Source organism: Halichoerus grypus, chromosome X (assembly GCF_964656455.1).
Source record: "Halichoerus grypus chromosome X, mHalGry1.hap1.1, whole genome shotgun sequence".
Classification (NCBI taxonomy): Eukaryota; Metazoa; Chordata; class Mammalia; order Carnivora; family Phocidae; genus Halichoerus; species Halichoerus grypus.
In genome coordinates, this window is record NC_135727.1 from 16,274,638 (window position 1) to 16,298,783 (window position 24,146).

Sequence of the window (24,146 nt, forward strand, 5' to 3'; positions counted from 1 at the left end):
GATGAGGGAGATGTGGCCACCGAAACAAAAAGCCAACATGGTCTCAGGCGCATTCATAAAAAAGTCTAGAACAACAGACTCCTGGTGCATGTCCAGAAGACAGGAAGAGATTGGGGCTGTTAGCTTGGGGGCAGAAAGACCCAGAAGTCATACTACCAGCTCCTCTTTTTAAATGTCTACAGGCTGCGAGCGAACAGAGGGCATGGACTTGCCTTGCACGTGTGGCTAGAAAGGGCTGAAGGGGAGGAAGTCACAGGGGCAGGTTTGGCTTTGAGGTGCCCCTTGTTACAATCGGTGGGCACTGTCTTCCACAAGGACACGTAAGTGCTAGGAGGGTAGCCCGCGTCGATCTTATTCCTCGCTCTGTGTATATAGCATAGCACGTGGTATGTCTTGTCAGTAACTATTTGATTGGATGAAGCTTGGGTGGAAGGTCGATTACAGGTGGCGAGTTGTCACTGTTCACTCTGCCCAGAACGCTCCTCGTCCTCACCCCCCCTTCATCTGGGTGACCCCTTGCTTAGCTTCGAGGTCTCAGCTTCAATACCACTTCATTAGAAGATCTGCCCTATTCCCTTACCGCCAGGCAACAGTCCCCTCTCCCAGCCTCTGGTACTCTGCCATCACAGCCTTTATGGCTATTGTATTTTATGTTATTTGCCGATTATTTAAGACAGATATTCCCCTACTGGAAGGCAATCAGTCTTTCTGAAGAATATGCTCTGTGAGAGCAGGGATCGTTGCAGAATCGTTTGCCACTATAGCCACTGCGTGTGGCACAAAGTAAGCGCTCAAATATTCCTTGAATGAATTCACTTTATAGCTAAGGAAGCGGAAAGGCTCAGCAAAGTCAAGTAACTAGCTGACATTGTGTAACAGCAGAGGCTGGATTTGAAACCAGATCTGTGTAACTCCACAGCCTGGGATTTTTCTACTACACCAAACTATGTGGACACAGAGCCACTGTTCAGGACCACACACTCTGCCACAAAGGATGGACCCCCTTGGCGAAAATGGTGGAAGGTAGAGTGGGAAGGCATGGTGCTAGCCAGGTTGCCTTGCTTATGGGCTCAAAGAGACACAGGAGGGCACTTCACTAAGAATTCGAGAAACTTCCCAACCGGGCAAACTCGTGTCTGGCAGCCAACAGGGCAGCGAATGGAGGGACAGAGCGGAGACTTCATGCCCTTTCCTGGCCTGATGTCAAGCAGGTGGTGGGCAGCAGGATGGAAGTCTGCAATTCTCTGCACCCTCCTTCCAGTTCTCAAGATGGATTAGCCCGCAGCCCGCCACTGGGGCCACTAGAGGAGTGGTTAACAATCTAGACTTTGGATCAAGACTGGATTTGAGTCCTGGCTCTGTCACTTCCTAGCAGTGTGACTGACGACCTCCCTGCACCTTACCTTTCACATCTGTGAAATGAGAAGAACAGAATGTACTTTCACAGCATGATTCGGATTAAATTAAAATGTAGATTTTCAAGAAGACCGTGTGGGGTGCTTCCTATCAAGGACTGCCTGATGGAGTTAAAACATCTACACTTTCATCTTTTTTTGTTAAGTAAACTTAAGTTTAAGTAGTTAAACTTAAGTAACTTAAGTAAACTTAAGAAAACAACCCCCCAACGTGGGGCTCGAACTCACGACCCTGAGATCAAGGGTCGCATGCTCCACTGACTGAGCCAGCCAGGCGTCCCTACCCTTCATCTCTTTACACTCCTGCATTGAGTCAGGTTAACAAATGTACTTGCTCAAACTGAATGTCAGGTTTTATTTGTGAATTAGAAAACATGGTTTGTTTTGGGGCGCCTGGGTGGCTCAGTCGTTAAGCATCTGCCTTCAGCTCAGGTCATGATCCCAGGGTCCTGGGATCGAGCCCCGCATCAGGCTCCCTGCTCAGCGGGAAGCCTGCTTCTCCCTCTCCCACTCCCCCTGCTTGTGTTCCCTCTCTCGCTGTCTCTCTGTCAAATAAATAAATAAAATCTTAAAAACAAAACAAAACATGGTTTGTTCCAGAAAAGAAATGTGTGTAGGCCCACCACCTGTGTGTCTCACTGGACCATAATAAGCAAGCTGGCAACAAAACAGAGTACTAGTGTGGCTGGTGCCTTTACTAGACAAAGTTGCTGTGAGCAAACCCTAACCTATAAAACTGCTCATGTACAGAAAGAAAGACCTACCTTTAACTTGGAAAAGGGGCTATTTGCATGAGCATGCTTTCAACCGAACTTGGAACAGCCTTTCTACCTAACCAGACACAGAATCTACTCTCACTATATAATGGGACTGACATTTTCATGACATTATCCGTTACCAAACTAACAGGCTACAAATCAATGTGACAGAATTTGACTGCTTTGAGTCTTATTTCTTAAATGGTCCAATTGTGACCACAAGCAAGTATGTCCAGCCTCCCACATAAGCCCCCCCAATTGGCAACCCCATACATTATGTTCTGGTAGGTTTCTGTCTGTTCTTTTTTTAAGCATTGGTCTTCCCCGCTTTCCCAGTAGGTGTATCGGTAGAAAAATAAATGAAGTCAGCACTCTTTAATTCTCACTAGAATAAACTGTGACTCAAATACGGTGAGTGGTTATTTGCAAGGCTATAATTTTTTTAATGACAGATTTTCCTAAAAGAAACCACTATAACATCTGTCCAAGTACTCCAAGGGAAAACAAAAAATACATACAGATTAAGTCTATTTCTTTAACAGCACATTGCCAAACACGGACGACGAGGATAAAATGCCAAGGAACCTTACAAAATAACTTTAAAAGATGCAATGTTTGAGTCATTCAAACATGTAGGGTTCACAAACAGAACAGTTAAGTCCGAGAGCAGCTCTACTTTGTGCCTGATGGTAACCTCAGACTGTCCTTCATTCGAGTTCACTCAGGTGTTGAAAACCAACGGGTATATGAGCACAGTTTGTTGTTTCTTCTTTGCTTGGAGATGTGCACACAGATTAGAGGAGAGGAGAAGTTTCCAGATGCTGACATAAGCACAGCAGCCTTGGATCCCCTTTGATAAAGTACGAAGGCAGATTTAGTTGACTCAAGCTGTATCGGTTTCCCTAAGAAAAAGTCTTATGCATGCTGAAAGAGACGAGTTACTGAATGGGTCATGCTAAGTATTTACAGCCATTTTCATAAAGTGAGCTCAGTAACCTGATAGAATAAAAAAGGTAGTTGTTAATTTCTTGTATCACCTCTTACAACTTGAATAACTTCGTGGGTGAATGACGCTGAAGTTCAAAGCCCCTCAAACACACATTAACAAGAAATGAGAGACTGCATGAAGAGGCACACGTCCTAGCAAATGCACACGTCACGGGGCTCCTGCATAGCAGGAAAGTCGCTACCACTACGTAACAAATGGCTGTGCCAACAGTCAGAGCTGCCGCTCGAGGGTACAACAGTAGAATTCCCTTAAAATCTCAAGGAGTGTTCGCAACAGTACAGACACCTTGGGGAGAATAAGTACATATTTTGTATGGAAAGACATCTTTTGCTGGGAAATTTGAACATCATGTAAACACATCAGTTTGCGAATTGGGTTAAGATTTAAGGCAATGCTACTCAGACCTAAGGGGGGAAAGACCCACAAAAGTTCCCATTTGTCTTCCGAAACATTAACAGGTCAGGATCAACATCAGAACGTATCCCCCTTCTAAGCGTTCAGTGCACCTGTAGGTTTTTTCAGCATTACAAAATAGAATCTACTTTCATTCTCTGAATAGGAAATGGGAAGTTGCTATGTACTCTTCCTTGAAAACTGTAAAAGAAAAAAAAACCCACACCCACACCCACACACACCCACACGGCAGCTTCGGTATTTCATATTAAAAAGTAACATGGAAACGAAGACAAGTCTAGCCGGTGCACATAAAGGAACACTGCCCTTACGATAAGCTCCAGGGCGGTGCGCTTCTTTCCGACTGACCCTGATGTAGTGTGGAACGATCATGGAGTCATAAATTAACTTTAAACATCAACTACAGACTAACGAATGACAATGAGACACAGTAAAGTTCAAAAATTTTACATTTTGCTCCTGTTTGGCTGCTAAAGAGCAGCGATTTAAATCGATATAAAAAACACCTGACCACAAAGCTTGCTATACAGATAAAGTATATAATCCAAAAGTAAGCAGCAACTGAGTTTCTTATTTAAACTTGGAATATTTACACATTTGGGAAGAGAGATCTCTGAAGCACCCCCCCCTTCTCTTTCCTCCGCTCCTGCGCTTTGCCCCGGCCCCCGCCAATGCAGACCACTTGCCCTGTGCCATCTAAACCTGTACTTCAGCTAACCTGGCAGGATGATGCGACTCCTTCCTATGGTCTTGGTCTGGGAGAAAAGCAACACAGTCTTGGACGTCATTTGTAGCCCTTCTTTTCTGAACACCAGTGTGCTATAAGTCAATGAATCTGTTCCTTCATAGCAAGGGGGGGGAGAGAGCCCCCCCCCCCACTTCATTCCCAACTCCAACGGGACAAGATCCGAACACCATCCGGAGAAAAAGGAGAGACAAAGGTCATGACCAAGGCAGTAGCAATGAACACAAGTTTCCCAACAAAGGAACCTCTCCCTCCATGGGCTTCCCCAGAGATAACACTCCCTCTTTCCTCTCCCTCCCCTCCCACGAAACAAAATTAATTCACGGCACAAGAACTTGGTACTCTGGTTTAGTATCAGGTAAGTGTAAGAAAGAGTAAATCTGTCACTTTGTATACTTTAACTGAGACATAAAGCTAACGGAACACACAACATCACTGTGAAAATAACTTTTTTCTAAAACAGATCCAATCTACACAGTGCAGCCAATGAAACATAAAAGAATAGTTTGTTCACAATCTGCCTTGTACAGGATATTTATATTCTCTCGATGCCATATAAAGAGCATTTATATAGCTTAAACATTCAGAGACATGCACTGGGACTTTTTAGGTAGTACAAATTTCTTCACAATCACATGTGCAAATTTTACAAATCACTAAGTGAGCATTAGTAAGCTTAGGCTGGACTGTGTCTCGTATTATCTAACAAATTTAATGGGGGTTCAGAATCATCCATAGGAAGAACCAGGCGTGTTCCCCGAATGACCAGTTCGTGGTCCCCAAATGCAAGCTCCCGATCCAAGGCATCTTCAGAACTGTTTCCCATAAACCTCCTAGGGGCACCGGATGCTCCTGATTCGGTGTTCACAGTAGAATCCCCATATGTCAAACTAATATCGCCATCATTGAGAATAAGATCGGAGTCATCGTCTTTCAGTTGCTCCTGGTTCTAAATGCAAATAAAATAAGTCTTAAGAATTGCTATGTGACTCAAGAAACATTTCCAATAGAAGACTTTTCAAGGATTCCCTATTTAAAACCCTTCAGGGCTAGCCTGCTGCCTTCAGGATAAAGCCCACAGTCCTCACCTTGGCTTAAAGGCACTCAACACCCAAAAAACAAGTAAAGTCAAAAAATGGGCAGAAGACATGAACAGACACTTCTCCAAAGAAGACATACAAATGGCTAACAGACACATGAAAAAATGTTCATCATCATTAGCCATCAGGGAAATTCAAATCAAAACCACACTGAGATACCACCTTACATCAGTTAGAATGGCAAAAATGGACAAGGCAAGAAACAACAAATGCTGGAGAGGTTGTGGAGAAAGGGGAACCCTCTTACACTGCTGGTGGGAATGCAAGTTGGTACAGCCACTTTGGAAAACAGTGTGGAGGTGCCTCAAAAAATTAAAAGTAGAGCTACCCTATGACCCAGCAATTGCACTACTGGGTATTGACCCCAAAGACACAGATGTAGTGAAAAGAAGGGCCATATGCACCCCAATGTTCAGAGCAGCAATGTCCGCAATAGCCAAACTGTGGAAAGAGCCGAGATGCCCTTCAACAGATGAATGGATAGAGAAGATGTGGTCCATATCTACAATGGAATATTACTCAGCCATCAGAAAGGATGAATACCCAACTTTCCCATCAACATGGATGGGAGTGGAGGAGATTATGCTAAGTGAAATAAGTCAAGCAGAGAAAGTCAATTATCATATGGTTTCACTTATTTGTGGATCATAAGGAACAGCATGGAGGACATTAGGAGAAGGAAGGGAAAAATGAAGGCGGGGGGAATTGGAGGGAGAGATGAACCATGAGAGACTATGGACTCTGAGAAACAAACTGAGGGTTTTAGAGGGGAGGGGGGTGGGGAGATGGGTTAGCCTGGTGATGGGTATTAAGGAGGGCACGTACTGCATGGAGCACTGGGTGTTATACGAAAACAATGAATCGTGGATCACTACATCAAAAACTAATGACGTATTGTATGGTGACTAACATAACATAATAAAATTAAATTAAAAAAAATAAAGGCACTGCGTGGTGACTCGGGCCCTTCACCCCCAGCCCCGCCCCCGCATCTGCTTCACCCACTCCAGCCGCCCATTGTGTGCCTGCCATTTGAACTGCTGACAGGTGCTCAAATCACTCACGCTTTCCCTTCCTCCTGTCTCTCCCACCCTCCTTCCTGTGACTAGGGCCTGCTTATCACTGAGGTCTTGTCTTAAAAGAAAGTCCCCTCCTGCTGCAAGTCTTCCCTGATCTTGCAAAGCTGGCTTAGGTGTGCCTCCTGTGCTCTCTCCCGGCGTCCCCTATTTAGCCCTGGCCCTCCGGTGCCCTTCACCCTTGTACCACAGCTGCATGCACACTGGTCTGCTCTCCCAGCCCACACTAGCCTCTGAGCCCCTTCTATGCTCTAGTCCGGCCACCGGACAGCTCGGGGCGCACAGAAAGTATTCTCCAAATGTAAGTTCAATGGCTCACCGAGTGGATGTATAGAAGTGAAGCTTTTACTTCAGTATGAACAATGCCTAGAGTTATAATATCCCCCAATTATGTTGAACCCTCCCCGTATACTTGTCTCCCAGCTCAATAAGCTTTTGGTTCTCATGGAGACTTTGTGGCCAAAAAAGTAGAATTAAATAAAGTTCTACAAAAGGGGGAAAAAAATCAAGCATATATATAATGCCATTTTGGTAAATAAAAGAATGTTATACGTGCATAGAAAAGTTTGGAAGGGTAGTCAACAAAAGGATGATCGTTAGCTCTGCGTGATAAAATTGCTAGTGATTTTTATTTTCTTATGTTTCTGTACTGAAATTTTATTATATTGAATATATATTACTTTTAAGAATCAGAAAGTCACCTTTTTCTAATATAAAGCATAAGAATCATTCTAAACACTCCTATGGATCTGGCAAAAAAGTCTGTGACTAATACTCCTTGAGGGAAGAAGAGATGATACAAACAGCGTACATCCGCTCTCCTAAGCTGTGTGTGCTTGAAAGTCTTAAATTTGTCTAAGATAGTCAGATTGAGGAGACTGTTAGACATCAATTCAAAACAGTTTTAATTTGCTGTTGCTAGAAATTTGCCTCAGTCCTCAAAGCCAGGTGAATTAAAAACCAAACAAACCCATTCCACCAACCAACCATAATGCCCTCCTGCCCTGTGCCCACCAGGGTCTGTCCCCTCACTGAGTGATACTCGCCAACAAAGCTGGGGGCTCCTTCACACACCAGCAGAGGCTCTTCAGCACCTTCCAAGACTTTATTAAGTTTGAGGTTTGGGGCAATATCTATCAAATTTTAAAATGCATATAATGCCTTTTGACTCAGCAATTTAACCCTTAAAATCTATCTTACATACCTTTATATGCTTGGATAAATTCATAGGTACAAGAATATTTACTATAAACATGGTTTGTAATGACAAAAAAGGAAAGGAAACAACTTAAAGGTCTATCCGTAGGAGACTGATTAAATCAACGCTGCTCCAGCCGCACTATGAAGCCATGAATAAGGAGAAGATAACGGGTTCTCATGGACTCATAGAAAGGTAGCCACGATCTATCGTTAAAGTGAAAAATGCAAGGAGCCGGACAATGCGATTGTGATCCCATTTGTATAAAACAGTAACAAAGCTATACATGTAAGTCTGTGCAATGCTATATATACCCATGTAAGTAACATGTACTTCCTGTGTATTAGGAAGTATACACAATAAATCCTTAATAAAGACTGTCTCTGGGGGGGATGTAGGTGGGAGAAGGAGCAAACTGATTTTTCACTTTGTACATTCCATACTGTTTGAATATCTGGCCACAAGGGCGTTAACTTTTAGAACTAAAAAAGTACGTAATTAACAAATGAAAAATAACATTAAAAATTAAGTTTTTTGGTTGTTAGGGATTACATGATATCCCCCCCAAAAGATGCTGAAATCCCAACCACCAGTACCTGTGAATGTGACCTTATATGGAAATAGGGTCTTTGCAGATGATCCAGTTAAGATGAGGTCATTAGTGTGGGCCCTGATCCAGCATGACTGGTGCGTGTCCTTACAAAAGGGGAAATTTGGTGACAGACACACACACACACACACACACACACACACACACACACACACACAGAGTGTCAGGTGAAGATGAAGACAGAGATCTACGTAATGTATCTACAAGCCAAGCAACACCAAAGACTGGCAGCAAACCACCAGAAGCCGGGGAGAGGCCCGGAGCAGATTCTCCCTCACAGCCCTCAGAAGGAACCAGCCCTGCCCACACTTTGACCTCAGACTTCGAGCCTCCAGAACTACGAGACAACACATTTCTGTTGAGCCATTCGGTCTGTGGTACTGTTATGGCAGCCCTAGGGGACAAATACAACCATGTTGTATTTTGCTATATTCCACAGGACGCACAGTTGTTGTGGAAGTCTCGGCTTCTGGTGACGCTGAGCGGGTCTCTGGAATCCCAGAGCCAAGCCTCACTGACTGAACTGACAAAGCCGGCTGCCCCTCTGCACAGAGCCTCGTGGGCTGACAGGGCACAGAGGAGATAGAGGCTGCTCGAGAGGGGGGCCTGGGCAATGTGGAAGGGAGGGACAACACCACATGGCTGCCCCCCCGCCCCCGGGGCACAATCCTCAAAAAGGTGCGTGGACTCAACAGGGCGCCCCGCCCTGTAGGCGCGGCCTCTACTAAGACTCCTCTTCCCGTCCGTTCTCTGGGGGCTCTGCCCTAGCGCACCCCAGAGCAGGGCGCACGCAACTGCCCAGTGCCTGTCTACACGCGCCGCCGCTGCCTAGTCGCTCTACCCGAGCTGCTGCGTCAGACTAGCCCCGGTGGTGGGCTTTGTTAACGTGGGCACTGCACCTGATGCCACAGATGATTTCTGAAGGCTTGGGTTGGGAGCAAAGGTTTTGGTTTTTGTTTTTTTAAAGATTTTATTTACTTATTTGACAGAGAGAGACATAGCAAGAGAGGGAACCCAAGCAGGGGGAGTGGGAGAGGGAGAAGCAGGCTTCCCGCCGAGCAGGGAGCCTGATGCGGGGCTCGATCCTAGGACTCTGGGATCATGACCTGAGCCGAAGGCAGACGCTTAACGACTGAGTCACCCAGGCGCCCTAAGGAAGCAAAGGTTTTTAAAAAAGAACTTGAAAAATAAGATGTTCATATTTTAAAATGAAGGCTGGTTAGCATTTCTCATTTCTTTCTGTGTTGCGACGCTTGCCAAATCACCAATCTCATGTTGGCAGCTAAGGAAAAAAAAAATAGGGACTCTAGATACTATCTAGATGTGCTCGTGCCGCCTAGCAATGTGGAACACCGGTAGATAAACTCTCCCTGATAGCCAAAAGTTGGCAGGCTTGAAGTAAAAGACCATCTGTTGCACTTTAGGGGTATCAAGAATTGTTTTATTAATCCCCTCAACATGACTGTGACCACTCTAATTCCTAGATGAAAACGTAACACATTCCGTACCGAGCTCGGGCCACATACTGTAAATAAATCAAAACCAGCGTGGAAATAGAATTATTTACTAAAATCACTGACAGTAAGTGAGGTAGTAACACTAGATCTCTTTTCAAATGATGTTTCAAAGACCGTGAAATTGTATCTCTAGATTTCTGTATGTATCTATATGTATTTTCTGGCTGGGCAAAATGGGCTTGTATTCCCTGTCATGGATTTTATACCTGAAAGGCAAGCGAAGCAAAACCAAACCAGTGACGCATCCACAGAGCAGAACAATTTAACTTCATGAAGAACTTAGGTTTTGGATAAAAGCAACTTACTTCATAAGCTTGGGGGCTGGTCAGGCATCTGGCGATGGGCCCGCAGCAGGCAGGGAGCGTTGTAGTGAGCGGAGGTCCACTGTGCGTCAGCAGGGGCTTCAGATAGCTGCGCCGCAGGTTAAGGAAGAGCCATGCCCCTTTCTTCCCAAATGCAAAAGAACAAGTCGTGTGCTCACCACCACCCTCCCGGTGTACCTGCCACTTCAGAGGGCAGCAGAGGGCTTTCACATTATGCCAGTGAGACAGCAAAGGGAGATTTTGTTACGATCTCTGTTTCACAGAAATGGAAACTGAGGCTCAGGGAAAGGAATGACCCGCCGAAGTCACACAATGAAGCAAGTGAAGGACCCATACATGAACTCAGATTGGTTGGATTCCAAGCCCTGTGCCACGGTCCACGGCATCACATTGCCTTTCTACTTTTACTAAAACCAAAGGGAAGACAGAATCACTCTCAGTTTAGTGCTGAAGGAGATGCGGTAGAAAGTAGAGTGGGTAAGAGTCAGAAAAAAGATGAAATTTTCCAGCCGCAGAATTTAGTAACAAAAATGGTTTTAATCATCTATTGTGAATTCAGCTGGCATCTTGAATGAGTTGAAACTTTGTATCAAAGGAAATTCAATTCTAAAAACGTCAAAAAAATTATGTATCACGAGTTCCTCTATCATAGACCCTCATTTCAGTGTTCATTTACTCTCTAAAAAATAAAAACAGACATGATAATATATGTAATACTCAGAAGAAAACAAGAGGGAATCATAAGAAAAAGTAGAGACAATGGGAGAAAGACACATATACATATTCCCCACTTTCTAAAGTCACAACCTAAGGTCAGTTAAAAATGAGGAATAGTCCTGGGGCGCCTGGGTGACTCAGTCGGTTAAGTGTCCGACTCTTGGTTTCAGCTCAAGTCGTGATCTCAGGGTTATGGGACTGAGTCCTGTGCTGGGCTTCACGCTCGGCGCAGAGTCTGCTTGAGATTCTGCCTTTCCTTCTGCCCCTCCCCCAACTTGCACTCTCTCTCTTTCTCAAATAAATAAAACCTTTTTAAAAAATGAGGACTAGTCCTGTCTCTCAGACAAAACACTCCAGGCCCAGGTGACTTCACTGGGTCAGCACTTAAGGAAGAAAAAATACCAATCCTCCAGAAAATAGAAAAAGAGAAAAATTCCTCCCCATTCATGTCATCAAACCAGCATTATCTTGTTACATCTTGTATATGTATTTTCTGGCTGGGCAAAATGGGCTTATATTCCCTGTCATGGATTTTATACCTGAAAGGCAAGCGAAGCAAAACCAAAACCCACAAGCCAATATCACTCATGAAAACAGACACAAAAATCAGACACAAAATATCAGTAAACTAAGTCCAGTGACACACACAAGGGATGGTGTATCACGACCAAATGGGATTCGTTCCAGCCATGCAGGACTGGTTTAATAGTCAATCAATGAAAATAGCACAACAACAGATTAGAGGAGAACAAATACATGATCATCTCAATCGATGCAGAAAGAGCATCTGATAATATTCAATGCCTGTTCATGATATAAAAACTCTCAGCAGACTAGAGATAGAAGGGGATATCCTTGACAAAGGCTATCTCAAAAACCTACAGCTGGGGTGGCCTGGGTGGCTCAGGTCATGATCCCAGGGTCCTGGGATCAAGTCCCGCATTGGGCTCCCAGCTCAGCAGGGAGTCTGCTTCTCCCTCTCCCTCTGTCCTTTCCCACCCTGCTTGTGCTCTTTCTCTCTCAAATAAATAAATGAAATCCTAAAAAAAACCTTACAGCTAACATCATACTTAATGGTGAAGTATTGAAAATTTTCCTCCTGAGGTCAGGAACAAGACAAAAATGTCCACTATCATCACTTACATTCAACATTGTACTGGAGAGGTCCAGCCAGTGTAATAAGACATTAAAAAAAAGTAAGGTGTTAGAAAAGAAAAAAAGACACAATATTTTTCACCTGATTTTATGAACAGTAAATAAAAAAATCTATAAACCATTTTATAATAATAAGTGAACTTATTAACAAGATTGCTGGATACAAGGTCGAAATATTTGCAATAGCATCAAATACTTAGGGATAATAAATATAATAAAAGATGTGTAAGACTCGTCACTGAAAACTATAAAACATTAATGAGAGAAATTAAAGGATATACTGTGTTCATAGATTGGAAGACTCAATATTGTTAAGATGTCAGTTCTCTCCAAATTCATCTATTGATTTAATACAAACCTGACAGAATTGCCAGCAGGTTTTTTTGGTGAGTGGGTGAGTGTGAGTGTGTGTGTGTGTGTGAATGTGTGTATGGAAAGTGGCAGGCTGTTCCTAAAATTTAGATGAAAATGCAATGAACCTAAAATAGACAGGGCAATACTAAGGAATAACAAACCTACAGAACTTCCCCAATTGGATAGCAAGATTTATTAAAAAGTACAATCATTAATAGAGTGTGGTATTGATGTGAAAAAAAAAAAAAAGACAAAGAGAAAAGAAAGTCCAGAAACAGACTTCCACTTATATGGCCATGTGATTTACAACAAAGGCCCCACTGCACTTCAGTGGGTTAAGGATGGCATTTTCAATAAATGGTGCTGGGTTAACTACCTACTCATATGGGAAAAAAGTAGGTCTTGACCCATACCTCACACCATACACAAAAATTAATTTGTGGTGGGTCAAAAACTTAAATGTGATAGCTAAGACAATCACACTTCTAGAAGAAAACATAGGATCTTGGGATATAAAAGATTTATCAAGACACAAAAGCACCAAAAGAAAAGAGTAATAAAGTAAACCTCATTAAAATGAAGAATTTCTGTTCCTTACAAGACAGGATTAAGAAAATGAAAAGGTGAGCCACAGACTGGGGGAAGATATTCATAGTACATATAACCAACAGAGAACCCAATTCAGGAACATAGAAAGAACTACAAGTCAATAAGAAAAAGATAAGACAAATCAATTAAATAATGGGCAAAAGAACTAAACAGACACACTTCATAAAAAATGAAGTCCAAATAGCCAATAAACATATGAAGGGATGCTCGATCTCACCGGCGATCAGAGGAATGCAAATTACACCACACGTGGTATCGCTACGCACCCATGGAAATGGCTAAAATTTAAACGGCTGATTAAATATCAAGTTTCGGTGGAGATCTGGAACAAGTGGGACTCCCTTAAGCTGCTGGTGGGAATGTAAATTGGTTACGACCACTCTGGAAAACTGGTTGGCAATATCTATGAAAGCTGAACAATACACTTGCCCTAAATTTTTCTCCTAGGTATATATACCCAGGAGAGAAATGAATGCTGATGGTCACCAAGAGATGCATACGTGCATGTTTAACTTTGTTCGTAACAGCCAAAAGGTGGAAACAACCCAAATGTTTATCAACAGTAGAAAGGTTGGAAAAACAAACAAACAAACAAACCTATAGTATATTCACACTCTGGAACACCACACAGCAATGAAAAAGAATGAATTACTGGTACAGGCAACAATATGGATAAATTACATGTTGCTAAGTGAAAAAAGCAAGACATAAGATAATATGTAATACATGATTCCATCTTTATGAAGATCAAAACCAGGTAAAACTAATCCATGTTGCTAGAAATCAGAATGGTGGTTGCCCTTTGCAGGGAGGAGGGGCAGGGAAGGCATGGACTATAAGGGAACACAGGGCAGCTTCGGGGATGCTGGAAATGTTCTAAATATCTTTACAAGGGTAGCAAGCACACAGGTATATACACAGGTCGCAAGCTTAAGATTTGGGTATGTTATTTCAGTTATATCTCAATTATAACAATCTGGCTACACAAAGGACCTGAAATCTAGAATGATGAATGATTAATTCTACTAGGGGCACTAGGTATTAAAATTACCGGGTCTTAGGGCGCCTGGGTGGCACAGTTGGTTAAGTGTCCGACTCTTGGTTTCAGCTCAGGTCATGATCTCAGGGTCGTGAGATCGAGCCCCATGTCAGGCTCTGTGCTGGGCGTGGAGCCTGCTTAAGCGTCTCTCTCTCTCCCTCTCCTCCTGGCCCTCCCTGCCCCAGCTCTCTCTCTCTCTCAAAAAAAAAAAAAAAATTACTGGGTCTTAGTCTAGTAGTACTGAGTCAAATCTTGAGTTCACTTCTATAAAAATATACAGAAAAATAAGCTATTATTCTGCTCTTTCTCTACATCAGGATTATTTAGTTGTTTTGTACATATATTATGCAGAAAATGTACATTTTATGCAGGAAACATTACACAATTTTTGTTAAATCAGAGGGAAGAAAAAGCCCCAAGAGATATGGGAATGGCTTATACCCAAAATGCTGATAATGGAGCCAGAAGTAATGACATAATCATTAAACAATTTTAAAGAGCCAGGATCTCTCTCGCTACTGGGAGTCTTAATACCACAGATACGCTTGCATTCTTATTTCCATACAGTAATTTAATTTTGAGTACTTGCAAAAAGTGATTGTAAAAATCTAGCAAATGGAATATAGTAAGTAGTAGCTTCTAATGATAAGTGCCAAATGCATTTTTCTTAAATATACAAGGCTTTCATCAACAAGTCAAAAGCAAGGGCAACATTTTTTACATGGTTGTCCCAAATTGGCTTTGGTGGAACACAAACCGGGTTTTGATTCATTTACTAATAAGCCTCAGCCTGAAAGAACTGCACGGTCCCTTTCCCCAGTTCAATTTTCAAATAAGAAATTGATTTTTTAAAGATTTTATTTATTTATTTGACAGAGAGAGAGAGCACAAGAGAGCACACACAAGCAGGGGCAGAGGGAGAGGGAGAAGCAGGTTCCCCGCCGAGCAGGGAGCCCGATGTGGGGCTCGATCCCAGGACCCTGGGACCACGACCTGAGTCGAAGGCCAACGCTTAACTGACTGAGCCACCCAGGTGCCCCCAAGAAATTGATTTTAGTAAATAGTAAGGGATAAAATGTTTTCTGAAAGGCATGACTTCAACAGGTCATACAACATAACACAACCCAAAGCAGCGTTACGAAGAAGAGTTACTATAGGAGAAGACAGAGATTTGGTAAACAATGAAACACTGGCACCATGAGTGGAGAGGCGAATCTTCCAGTCTCCTGACAGGTCAGGGAAAGCAGGCCCGCCACTGGCTACCGCGGGACCGCGGGCTCTAACATGACTCCATTTTCCCCTCACACTCACGCTTTTCCCTGAGGCAGCATTTCCTCTTTTATCCTAGCAGGTGCACTGACAAGGACCGGCAAATACCTTTTGCAAGATTCACTAAATTAGGTAAAAGACAATGATTGCTCAATAAATAGGCCAAGAGAGGGAAGAAAGTCTACCATAAGGGTCTGTACGAACCGCTCCCCGCTGGCGTCCTGGGTTTGCAGGGGAATTCATTTGTGCGGATTGTCTTTAATAACCTTCTCCCTCCACCACACTGAAGGGGAGAGGGAAGACCAAAGGTAGGCTTTGTATTCCACTTCAGGAAGGGAAAAATCAGAACAGCCATCCCATTAAATTGTAACTGACCATGTTCACACGACCATTTTTCCCCCTCAGTTAAGGATACTTATGGTCAAAGTTGTACCATATCCGGAAAAGCCAGGCACTCTCTGCTTTGGTGGTTCTTCTCTCATTTTCAGGAATACCCTGCAAACAGATAATAAAGAAATCAATACATACACCAAGATAAAAAACACATTTATTTAGAATCATTTCTTTGTAGACTTGGAAATATAGCCTACTTCATACAAGATACCCTCTATCATGGGTAACATTAAAAATTTAATAGCTTGTATTTTGCAGCTCTGGAATACGAAATTGAAATGTTTTTCTGAACACCTCTATTACTCAGGCTGCCTGCTGATTTATGGGTCTACTGTCATTTAAAAAAAATCAATGTGGGATAATTCGCCCTTAAATCTGCAAGACTTACACCCACAATGTGAATTGCATCTTAAGTAGAAAACATCACATCGACATCCTTATCTTTGGGAGTTGCTATGGGTCCCAAAAGTAACTGGCTTTTGCAAAGATGCTACTATGTTCTTAGACCACTAGCAAAATGAAAGCAAGCAGAAAAATTCCATGGTAAGCCCGAGAGGCTAGAAGGGAAAACTAACAGAGCAAGCAGGCCCCTTCTAACATAGCTTCCCAAACCAAACGGGGTCCTTATTTGTACTGTGGTACGGTCAGCAGTGGGGCAGTTCGGGGATCTGCTTCATCTCAGCTCCGACATGAACTAGTCGGACAAGTCCCCTCCCCTCTCTGAGCCTGGATTTCTTCGTGTACACAGGGCGAGGGGTAAAGAATCTCAAAGGCCCTTTCTAGCATGGATGTTCCACAGTCCCAGGCTTTCTGTAGGAGTTTAGATTCTGGGTTTTGGTTCTTTCCTGTCCTTCCTGATCTTCAAAATAAATAAATAAATCTTCCTCTCAACATGTATCAAAACATACACAAAATAAGAATGTTTGAGAACACTGTACCGGCTTACGAGAGCTGAAAAACACCTGTACTTCCTTTCACACTGGTACACAAAGGTTTGTACGTCTCTGCGTTTTGAAGAGCAATGGGTCTATAAATCTCACGATCCCGTCACCACATAAACACCTATACTTACTATCATGTTCCTCTCTGCTTCCCAGTGGACGCTCAAAATACTGACTACACGATGTAACAAAGCAAGACACCCATACGGTTTCGAGGGCAAAGGAAAAATGGCATTTTTTCCCTGTATCTCACTGCTCGTACTCACCTACCCGGCTTTCTCTCTCCATTCCCATTTCTCCTCTTTGGTGACAGAGGTGACATAGCAGGTGGAGACTTATGTGGCTCATGACCAAGCATTTGTCTGGTGAATCGTATGATACTCGATTCTTATTTGGACACGGGTGGAGCCTTGAGGAACTACTTAGAAACTTAGAAACTACCCCAGCAGCTCGGCATCATGGGGATTTATCCAGCCTGGTTTGCACAAGTATTTCAAGCCCAGGAAACTACACTAGTCCAGTTCTGACCACAAAAGAGGCAAGTACTGACTATATTACATACACACTCATCACTCAACAGCTAACAAAATCAGCATTTAGGAAATGAATCTGAGAAATGTTTTTTTTTTTTTGGAACCACACCCTGAAGACAAATAGACTGTGGCTTGTTTCAGACAAGAAAAAGAATGTGTTTTGGAAGAGAGGCTTTCCATCTTTAAAGACATAATTTCTGTGATTTCTCATCTAATGTCTAGGATGGAGTCATGTATTCAGTGGTGCTCAGAAACCATTAAAAAGCAGATGGAAAAACACCAGAAAAGGGTGGTCAGTTTAGAGAAGGCACCTACCAGGCTCAGGTTCAGAGGAACCAATGAGAAAAGGACACCTGGAATTAAGCAAGGAGACGCGGGCAGGGTAGAGGCATGGGACAAGAAAGTACATTCTCCTGAACAGCCAGGGAAGACTGGTTGAGGACTGCAAAGCTTCTAGGCAGTTCTCAAGGGCAGCTGCTGGTCATCCAACTTGAAAGTTACACAGGAAGAGCAGCTGGAGTGGGGCTGACATCAGAGACAAGCCTTCATGCGCAAACCAGAGTGGAAAAAGGTTCCGTGTGCCAGAGCCGTCACTTGAAAACCCAGGAGCGCTTACAGGACTGTTCCCCTCCCTGGCCAAAGCCCGGGTTGGCCCACAGATAGGAGAGCTGTCACCCCTGATAACCACATGTTGTCTAAAATTTGGTTTTGTCTCTATCAAGCAGTGAGAAAAGCCAGGAACGGTGTCAGTTAAAAGCTGGTACAAACAGGACAGGATCTAAATAATAGCGGCATGCAGTCTATGGTAGGCCATTTTCTTTCCGAACGGCTGCACGTTCAACAGGAATGCTAGACAACACAAACGCATATTTACCAAGTGTTCTTGGTCGGAATCAACACCAACCCTAAAGGAGAAACACAAAAGGCAAATGAGATCTTGAGGCCAAAACGAGGTCTATTCCCATACGTGCCTTGTCAGGCTGCTACTTTCCCCAACACGCAAGCTATGGAATGGTGAATATTTTTCTTGCTTCTCTCTGGTTGTTGATGTAGATTTTTGGCTCCTGCCACTTTCCTTAGCAACAGCTTGGATCCTGAGGCAGGCAGGGTCTACTAAGGATTCTCTTCCTGCAATCCCACTTACCAGTTTCAGAAAAATAACACTCTCTTCCCTGAATGGCAGGGCACTAGAAGCAGAGGGGGGGAAGGAGGAGAGCTGCCCTAGTTGCGGAATAGGAACACCGGGTAGTGTCGAACACAAGGCCGGCACGGCGCAGTTCCAGGAGGGAGCTGTGTGTCTGCGGGCCTCTCGGCTCTCATGGCAACGTTCTGTTATGACGACTGAAGAGAGGGCCCAGTTACTGTGGTTTTCACAGGCTAGTGGACAGATACTAGCCTGGCTTCTTCATAATTATCTTTTATCTGCTTAAAATTCCTGCTTTCCGTAGCCCAGGGAACAGCTTCATTAGGAAGCTCTCTTTGCCTCCTCTTTCTCAACACCGGCACCCACCAACTCTGTCCGTTCTTTCCCTACACAGTTTCTCCCATCTTCTCTCCTTTCCATTCCAACAGCTCAAGCTCAGGCCTCACTGTGACTCAGGAGGTCTGGCGCAATTGGCTGTAAGGTTGTCCGGCTGCCAGGCTGTCCCCTAGAGTTCGCTGTCTAAAGCACAGAACTCACAGGGTCGTTCCCTTGACAGAAGACTCTGAGAGTGGCTTATAACCCAGAGGGTCAAGTCTAAAGCCCTTTGGGCGGCACTGAAGACTCTCTACAGACTAGTGACCCCTGCCACTCCAACCTACCTTTCTACCCGCATTTCCCCTCGTTCTCTTCTATACACCCTATATTAGCCATCCCCGCCTACTGCTCTCCCCAGACCCGTCCTCGCCCGAGCCTCCATGCCTTTGCCCTCTATCTGAAATGCACTGTCCCTCATGTTTTTCCTACTCTTTTGGCAAGTTCCAAAGGAACCATTCTATGACCCCTGCAGGTGGAACCATTCTTTCCTCTGTCCTACGGCACTTTCTAGATTACTCTATTATAATACTTAGCACAGTAGAGTATAATTATTTACCTGTCAGTCTCCCCAAATAGACTGTGAGCTCCTTGAGGGTAAAGGCCATGTCTCAATTCATCTCTGTAGCCCCAGAGTCTAGCACAGTACCTGATACACAATAGGTGCTCAAATGTTTATCGATTAAGGTCACTACTACACACAACACAGAAAAAATAGCAGCGTGAGCAGCTGTAGCAGTAGCATCCCAGAATATGAACACACGAAAGGGAGGAAAATGATGCAAGACCTCATCTGGAAGGCGAGTGAATCCTGGTCAAGTACTTGAAAACAGATGGCCATGACCAGATTCATAATTCAAAGAAAGGCTCGTCTCATCTTTGTTAAATGGCCAGAAGCTGTTTAATACCTTCTTAGCCATATTAAACTCTAGACACATTTGTGCATCTAAAGTGACATCTAGTGGTCTTGGGGATAGCACATTTGTACTACTCGGATGGAACGTTATTGGAAGCCAGTTCAGTGTAATAAACATTTACAGAGCATTTATTATCTGCCAGGCACTGCGCTAGGCACAGGGCATAGACACGAATGAGACACAGCGCCCGTCCTCAAGGAGCTCACAGACTAGTGGGGGGCACAGACACAACTAGAGCGCAATCCCCAAGGGCTTTGCAACTGGGGAGGGCTGGGCTTCCGTCTGGCCTCAGCTCCTTTCTAGCTGGGTGACATTAGGCTATGCAGCCCGATGAACCCGAATTTTACACCTGGGAAATGGGCACCATATCCATATCCACCACACTGAGTTGATGCAAGGATTAAATGAGAAAATGTACCTAAAGATTTTTCAAGTGCCTGATGCCTCATCTCACTCTCACTACACTGTGGCTCTTCTGACGCTGCTATCCCTCCGAGGCTGGCCGAGAGGGGCGCTGTAACAGGCATGCCCACGTTCAGCCAAGGGAAGAGGGGGTCCCACAGAACAGGGCAAAGGGAGGAGGCCTCTGAGCTGTGCTAGTTCCTGGGGGGTGAAGGAGAAGCCCAGGCAGAGGAAACAGCATGAGCAAAGGCTCGGAGACCGTGAAGTGCCAAGTCTGTGCGGGAAATGACAGGGAGCCAAGTGTCACTGTCACAAACTACGTGAAAGGACGCAGGAAGAGCTCGCTGGCTGGCTCTCGCTCACTGAGGATCCTTTGTCTGCACAACAGCTGCAGCCATCCTGTCACACGGTCAAACAGATCGTGTCGGCCCCTTGCTTTAAAATCCTACAAGATTTTAAAATCCAAACTCCTCACCACGTCCTACAGGGCCAGAGAGCAGGGCTCCCCAAACTGGATGGCAGGGCCCCATCCCGTACGCCTCCTGTTTTGCTGGAACACAGCCAGACCAACTGATTTACGCATTGTCTATGGCTGCTTTCACGCTAGAGTTGAGTAACTGAGACAGAGACCATATGGCCGGCAAAGCCTAGAATATTTACTATCTGGCCCTTTACAGGACACATTTGCCAGCCCCTGCCCCTGTAGGATCTTGCCCACCTCAGCTCCTACCTACCCTTCAGTCACTAATATTCCAGCTATGTGGGCTTTATTTCTGTTCATTAAACAGGCAAAGTTTGCTCTTGCCTCAGGGCCTTTGCACTTCTTTTCCCTACTGCTGGGCCACTCTTCTTCCTGCTCACTGTTTAACTCACAATCTCTTGTCATTCAGGTAGACTGAGCTCCAAAGGAACCTCAGAGAGACCTCACCTGACCTCTGCATATAAAATTCACTCTATCCCCAGTCACTATCACATACTGTTTGTCATCACAGCACTTAATATCATCTAAATTGTTTCCTTCATCTATTTGTTTACTAGCTTATTGTCTGTGTTCTCCCACTAAAGTGTAGACTTCATGAGACCAGGGACCTTTTCTATCTTACTGCTAGCACTGTATCCCTCCACAGCAGGGTCTTTTAACCTTTGCATTACTGATATTTTGGTCCAGACAATTCTTTGTTGTGGGAGTGCTGCTCTATGCCCCACAGGATGTTTAGAGGCATCCTTGGCCTCTGCCAACTAGATGCCAGGAGCAGCCTCCTCTCTTAGTGACAATCAAAAACGTCTCCAGACGTTGCCAAATCGCACCCCTCCATTGAGAACCACTAAGTTAGAGCCTAAAACAGTGCCCGGCACATGGTTGGCGATCAATTGGTATTAATCAAATGAATGAATAAAAGGCACATTGGAAATGCTGTGCTAAGAGCTCTACAGACATTAGCTCACTGAATCCTTACAGCAACCCTCAAGGAGGCAGGTATTATCACACACGTTACAAATGAGGAACCTGAGGCATAAAAAGAGTCAAGAACTTGCCCAAGCCCACAGAATTGGAGAATGAAGGAGCAAGAACTCAAAGTCAAATCTCAGTCTGCCTGAGTCTTAAACTTTAAGGACTTCTCAGCATCTTCAAAACTGTACCAGACAAATCCGGGGGGAGGGAAAGGAAACTTAAAATCCATCCTCTGCTCACAAAGAGGCCAAAAAACCCCTCAAACAACCACAATAAGAACTAACCTAAGATTGTAAGGCAATGCATATAATTAAGTGCCAAACTATGCTCCAGGACAGGCAAGATGGGGCCAAAGGGCTTGCAAATCTGGTGAGGTGGATTCAATTCTAGGTGGGGTTTTTTTTTAGGGGGGTGGGAGGCATGGGTATTTTGTGTGGAGGGTCGTCAGGAAAGAGAACTGAGTTCATGGAAAAGCTGAGACTCTACTGAAGAGCATTATTTTTCATAAATTATCTTATATTTAATTTTGTTCTTCTCAGTAGAATAAGGAAGAATCGTCATTTACAAGCTCTTAAGGCAAGAAAGTTTAGTCCTCCCCAAAGTGAACACCCTCATTTCCTGATGCAGCAGGGTCTACGAGAAATGAGGGGAGACTGGAGGCTCCTCTGTCTGAGACTTCATTCTCTGTATGACCTTGAACAACTGAGAAACTTCTGAAGCCACTATTTCCTCACTTGTAAAATGGAGCTATTGAGATTAGATAAATACGTGAAATGTACTTAGCACAATGCCCAGCACATAGTAGGTGCTCAACAAATGCCAGGTCCTCCCTGAAGTCATGATCAGGATTAGAAGAACATTATTTTCAATTATACACAATAAGAGCACAGAAATGGTAAGAAAGGAGTTTGAAAGGTAAAAAGAAATCAAGACAATAATAACAACATTCAAAGTGTGATTTAGGGCCGGCTGGTCTCTAGAATGTTTAAGAGAAAGGCATAATAGAATGGAAAAAATGGAGAACAGATTCTATAAAATGTGAAATACTGTTTTCTCTAATGAACCCTACACATTCTAGAGGCTCAGCAGAAGGTCTATGAAGTTTCAGCCAAACACAGAACTAAAATCTACAAAAGCTTTAGCAACACAGGCTGCTGCATCCATGGAAACAATGCAGCACTCCTGAGGACAGGGAGCTTTCCAATTGAATACATTAACTAGTATGCATTTAACACTGAGACCCTGCAATCTTGGCCTCGGACTGTCAGGTTACAGACAGTGCTGATCATAAAGTTGAGAAAGATAACGTCTAGTACTGATTAGGGTTGAGATAAACTGGACTGTTTCATATGCTGCAGATGAGAAGAAACATTTTTGGTCTGATTGGGTGATACAGATCAAAAGCCTTACATATATGCATATCCTTTGACCAAGCAATGCCACTCCTAGGAATGGATCCTAAGGAAATAATCAAACAAGTGCACAGTGGTGTGTGCGTTTATGAATGTTCACACTGTTAATGGTAACACTTAGTAGCAAAATCCTCAAATAGTAATGGTAACAGAAAAATCCTAGAAACGATGCAAAAGTCCAAAGATAGGGATTTGGTTAAATAAATTATGGTGTATGCAGCCATGAAGTTCTGATGTAAATATATTTCCTAACATAAATGTCCATGCTATATTACATTTACAAATTGCTTTACAAGAATACCTGCAGTGTTGCCCCTTTTTGTTAAAAATACATATGACGCACAGCAAGAGATCTGGAAGGACATCCCTCAAAGTGTAAACAATGGTTTTTAACTTTCCTTTGCACATTTCCCATTTTCTCTGTACTACAGGTTACATAATTTTTAAAAGGAAAAAATAAAACATTATACATTTGTCAAAGCTTAAACTTTTCTCATAATTGAAAAAAAAAACAACCCTAAATTAGAACTTAATATTAAAATGAGGTTCCCAGGCACTACCTACCTTATATGCAAGCACGAGAGCATGGCAGTGGTGCCACCACCAAATACCCACACGGTAAAAAACACAATCAGAAGCGTGGTGCTGAACATCATTTGCCGTGCGTAAGTGGCAGTATCTCGGATGGCCAAGGCGAATGCCATTGCGCCACGGAGGCCTGCAAGGGAATGAAAGAGGCATTTCTTCAGTAACTCCTTACCAATGCCAGCTTCAGAAATTCAGAGAAATAAGGCACATTCTAAGAACTTAGAAGCATGTGAACAAACACATAATATGTATTAACGTACAAAAGTATATACAGATAGAGAGAATTAGTAGAGGATCCTGACATGCTCTGACCGTTTAACAATATTTTAAATTTTATTTTTAAACTTACACCCAGTAACATCCACTCTTTTTGGGCGTACAGTCCCACGAGTTTTGACAATGCATAGAGGCGTGGGCCCCCTGGCACAACCAAGACACAGAACAGTGTCACCACCCCCGCGAACCCCCTCACCAAATTCCTTGGTACTACATCTTTCTGGCCCCACCTCTCTGTCACTCTGCCAAACCCCTGAGCTGTTCTCCGTTACTGTGCTTTTGTCTTGAGAATGTAACCCTCTGAGACTGGCTTCTTTCACTTAGCGCAACGCCTCTGAGGTGCATCCGTGTTGTTGAGTGTATCCCCCGTTGTGCATTTTAGTGCTAAGGAGCACCCACGGCCTCAT

General features: G+C 43.8%; 1 protein-coding gene across 2 annotated transcripts in view; it reads right to left on the minus strand.

Moving 5' to 3' along the window:
• Nucleotides 1-2,929: 2,929 nt before the first annotated feature.
• The window catches only part of SLC9A6 (solute carrier family 9 member A6), a 50,926-nt gene continuing 29,709 nt past the window's right edge, over nucleotides 2,930-24,146 (minus strand). Inside the window, exons 12-17 of one of the 2 annotated variants that reach the window (XM_078064742.1) lie at nucleotides 23,440-23,593; nucleotides 19,251-19,340; nucleotides 18,050-18,080; nucleotides 15,724-15,803; nucleotides 10,148-10,253; nucleotides 2,930-5,290 (exon numbers count right to left, since the gene is read on the minus strand). In XM_078064742.1, coding sequence (XP_077920868.1) covers nucleotides 5,018-5,290; nucleotides 10,148-10,253; nucleotides 15,724-15,803; nucleotides 18,050-18,080; nucleotides 19,251-19,340; nucleotides 23,440-23,593 — 734 coding nt within the window. In that variant the 3' untranslated portion in view covers nucleotides 2,930-5,017. The remainder of the gene's footprint in view (nucleotides 5,291-10,147; nucleotides 10,254-15,723; nucleotides 15,804-18,049; nucleotides 18,081-19,250; nucleotides 19,341-23,439; nucleotides 23,594-24,146) is intronic. The other variant, XM_078064743.1, reaches the window with a different exon arrangement.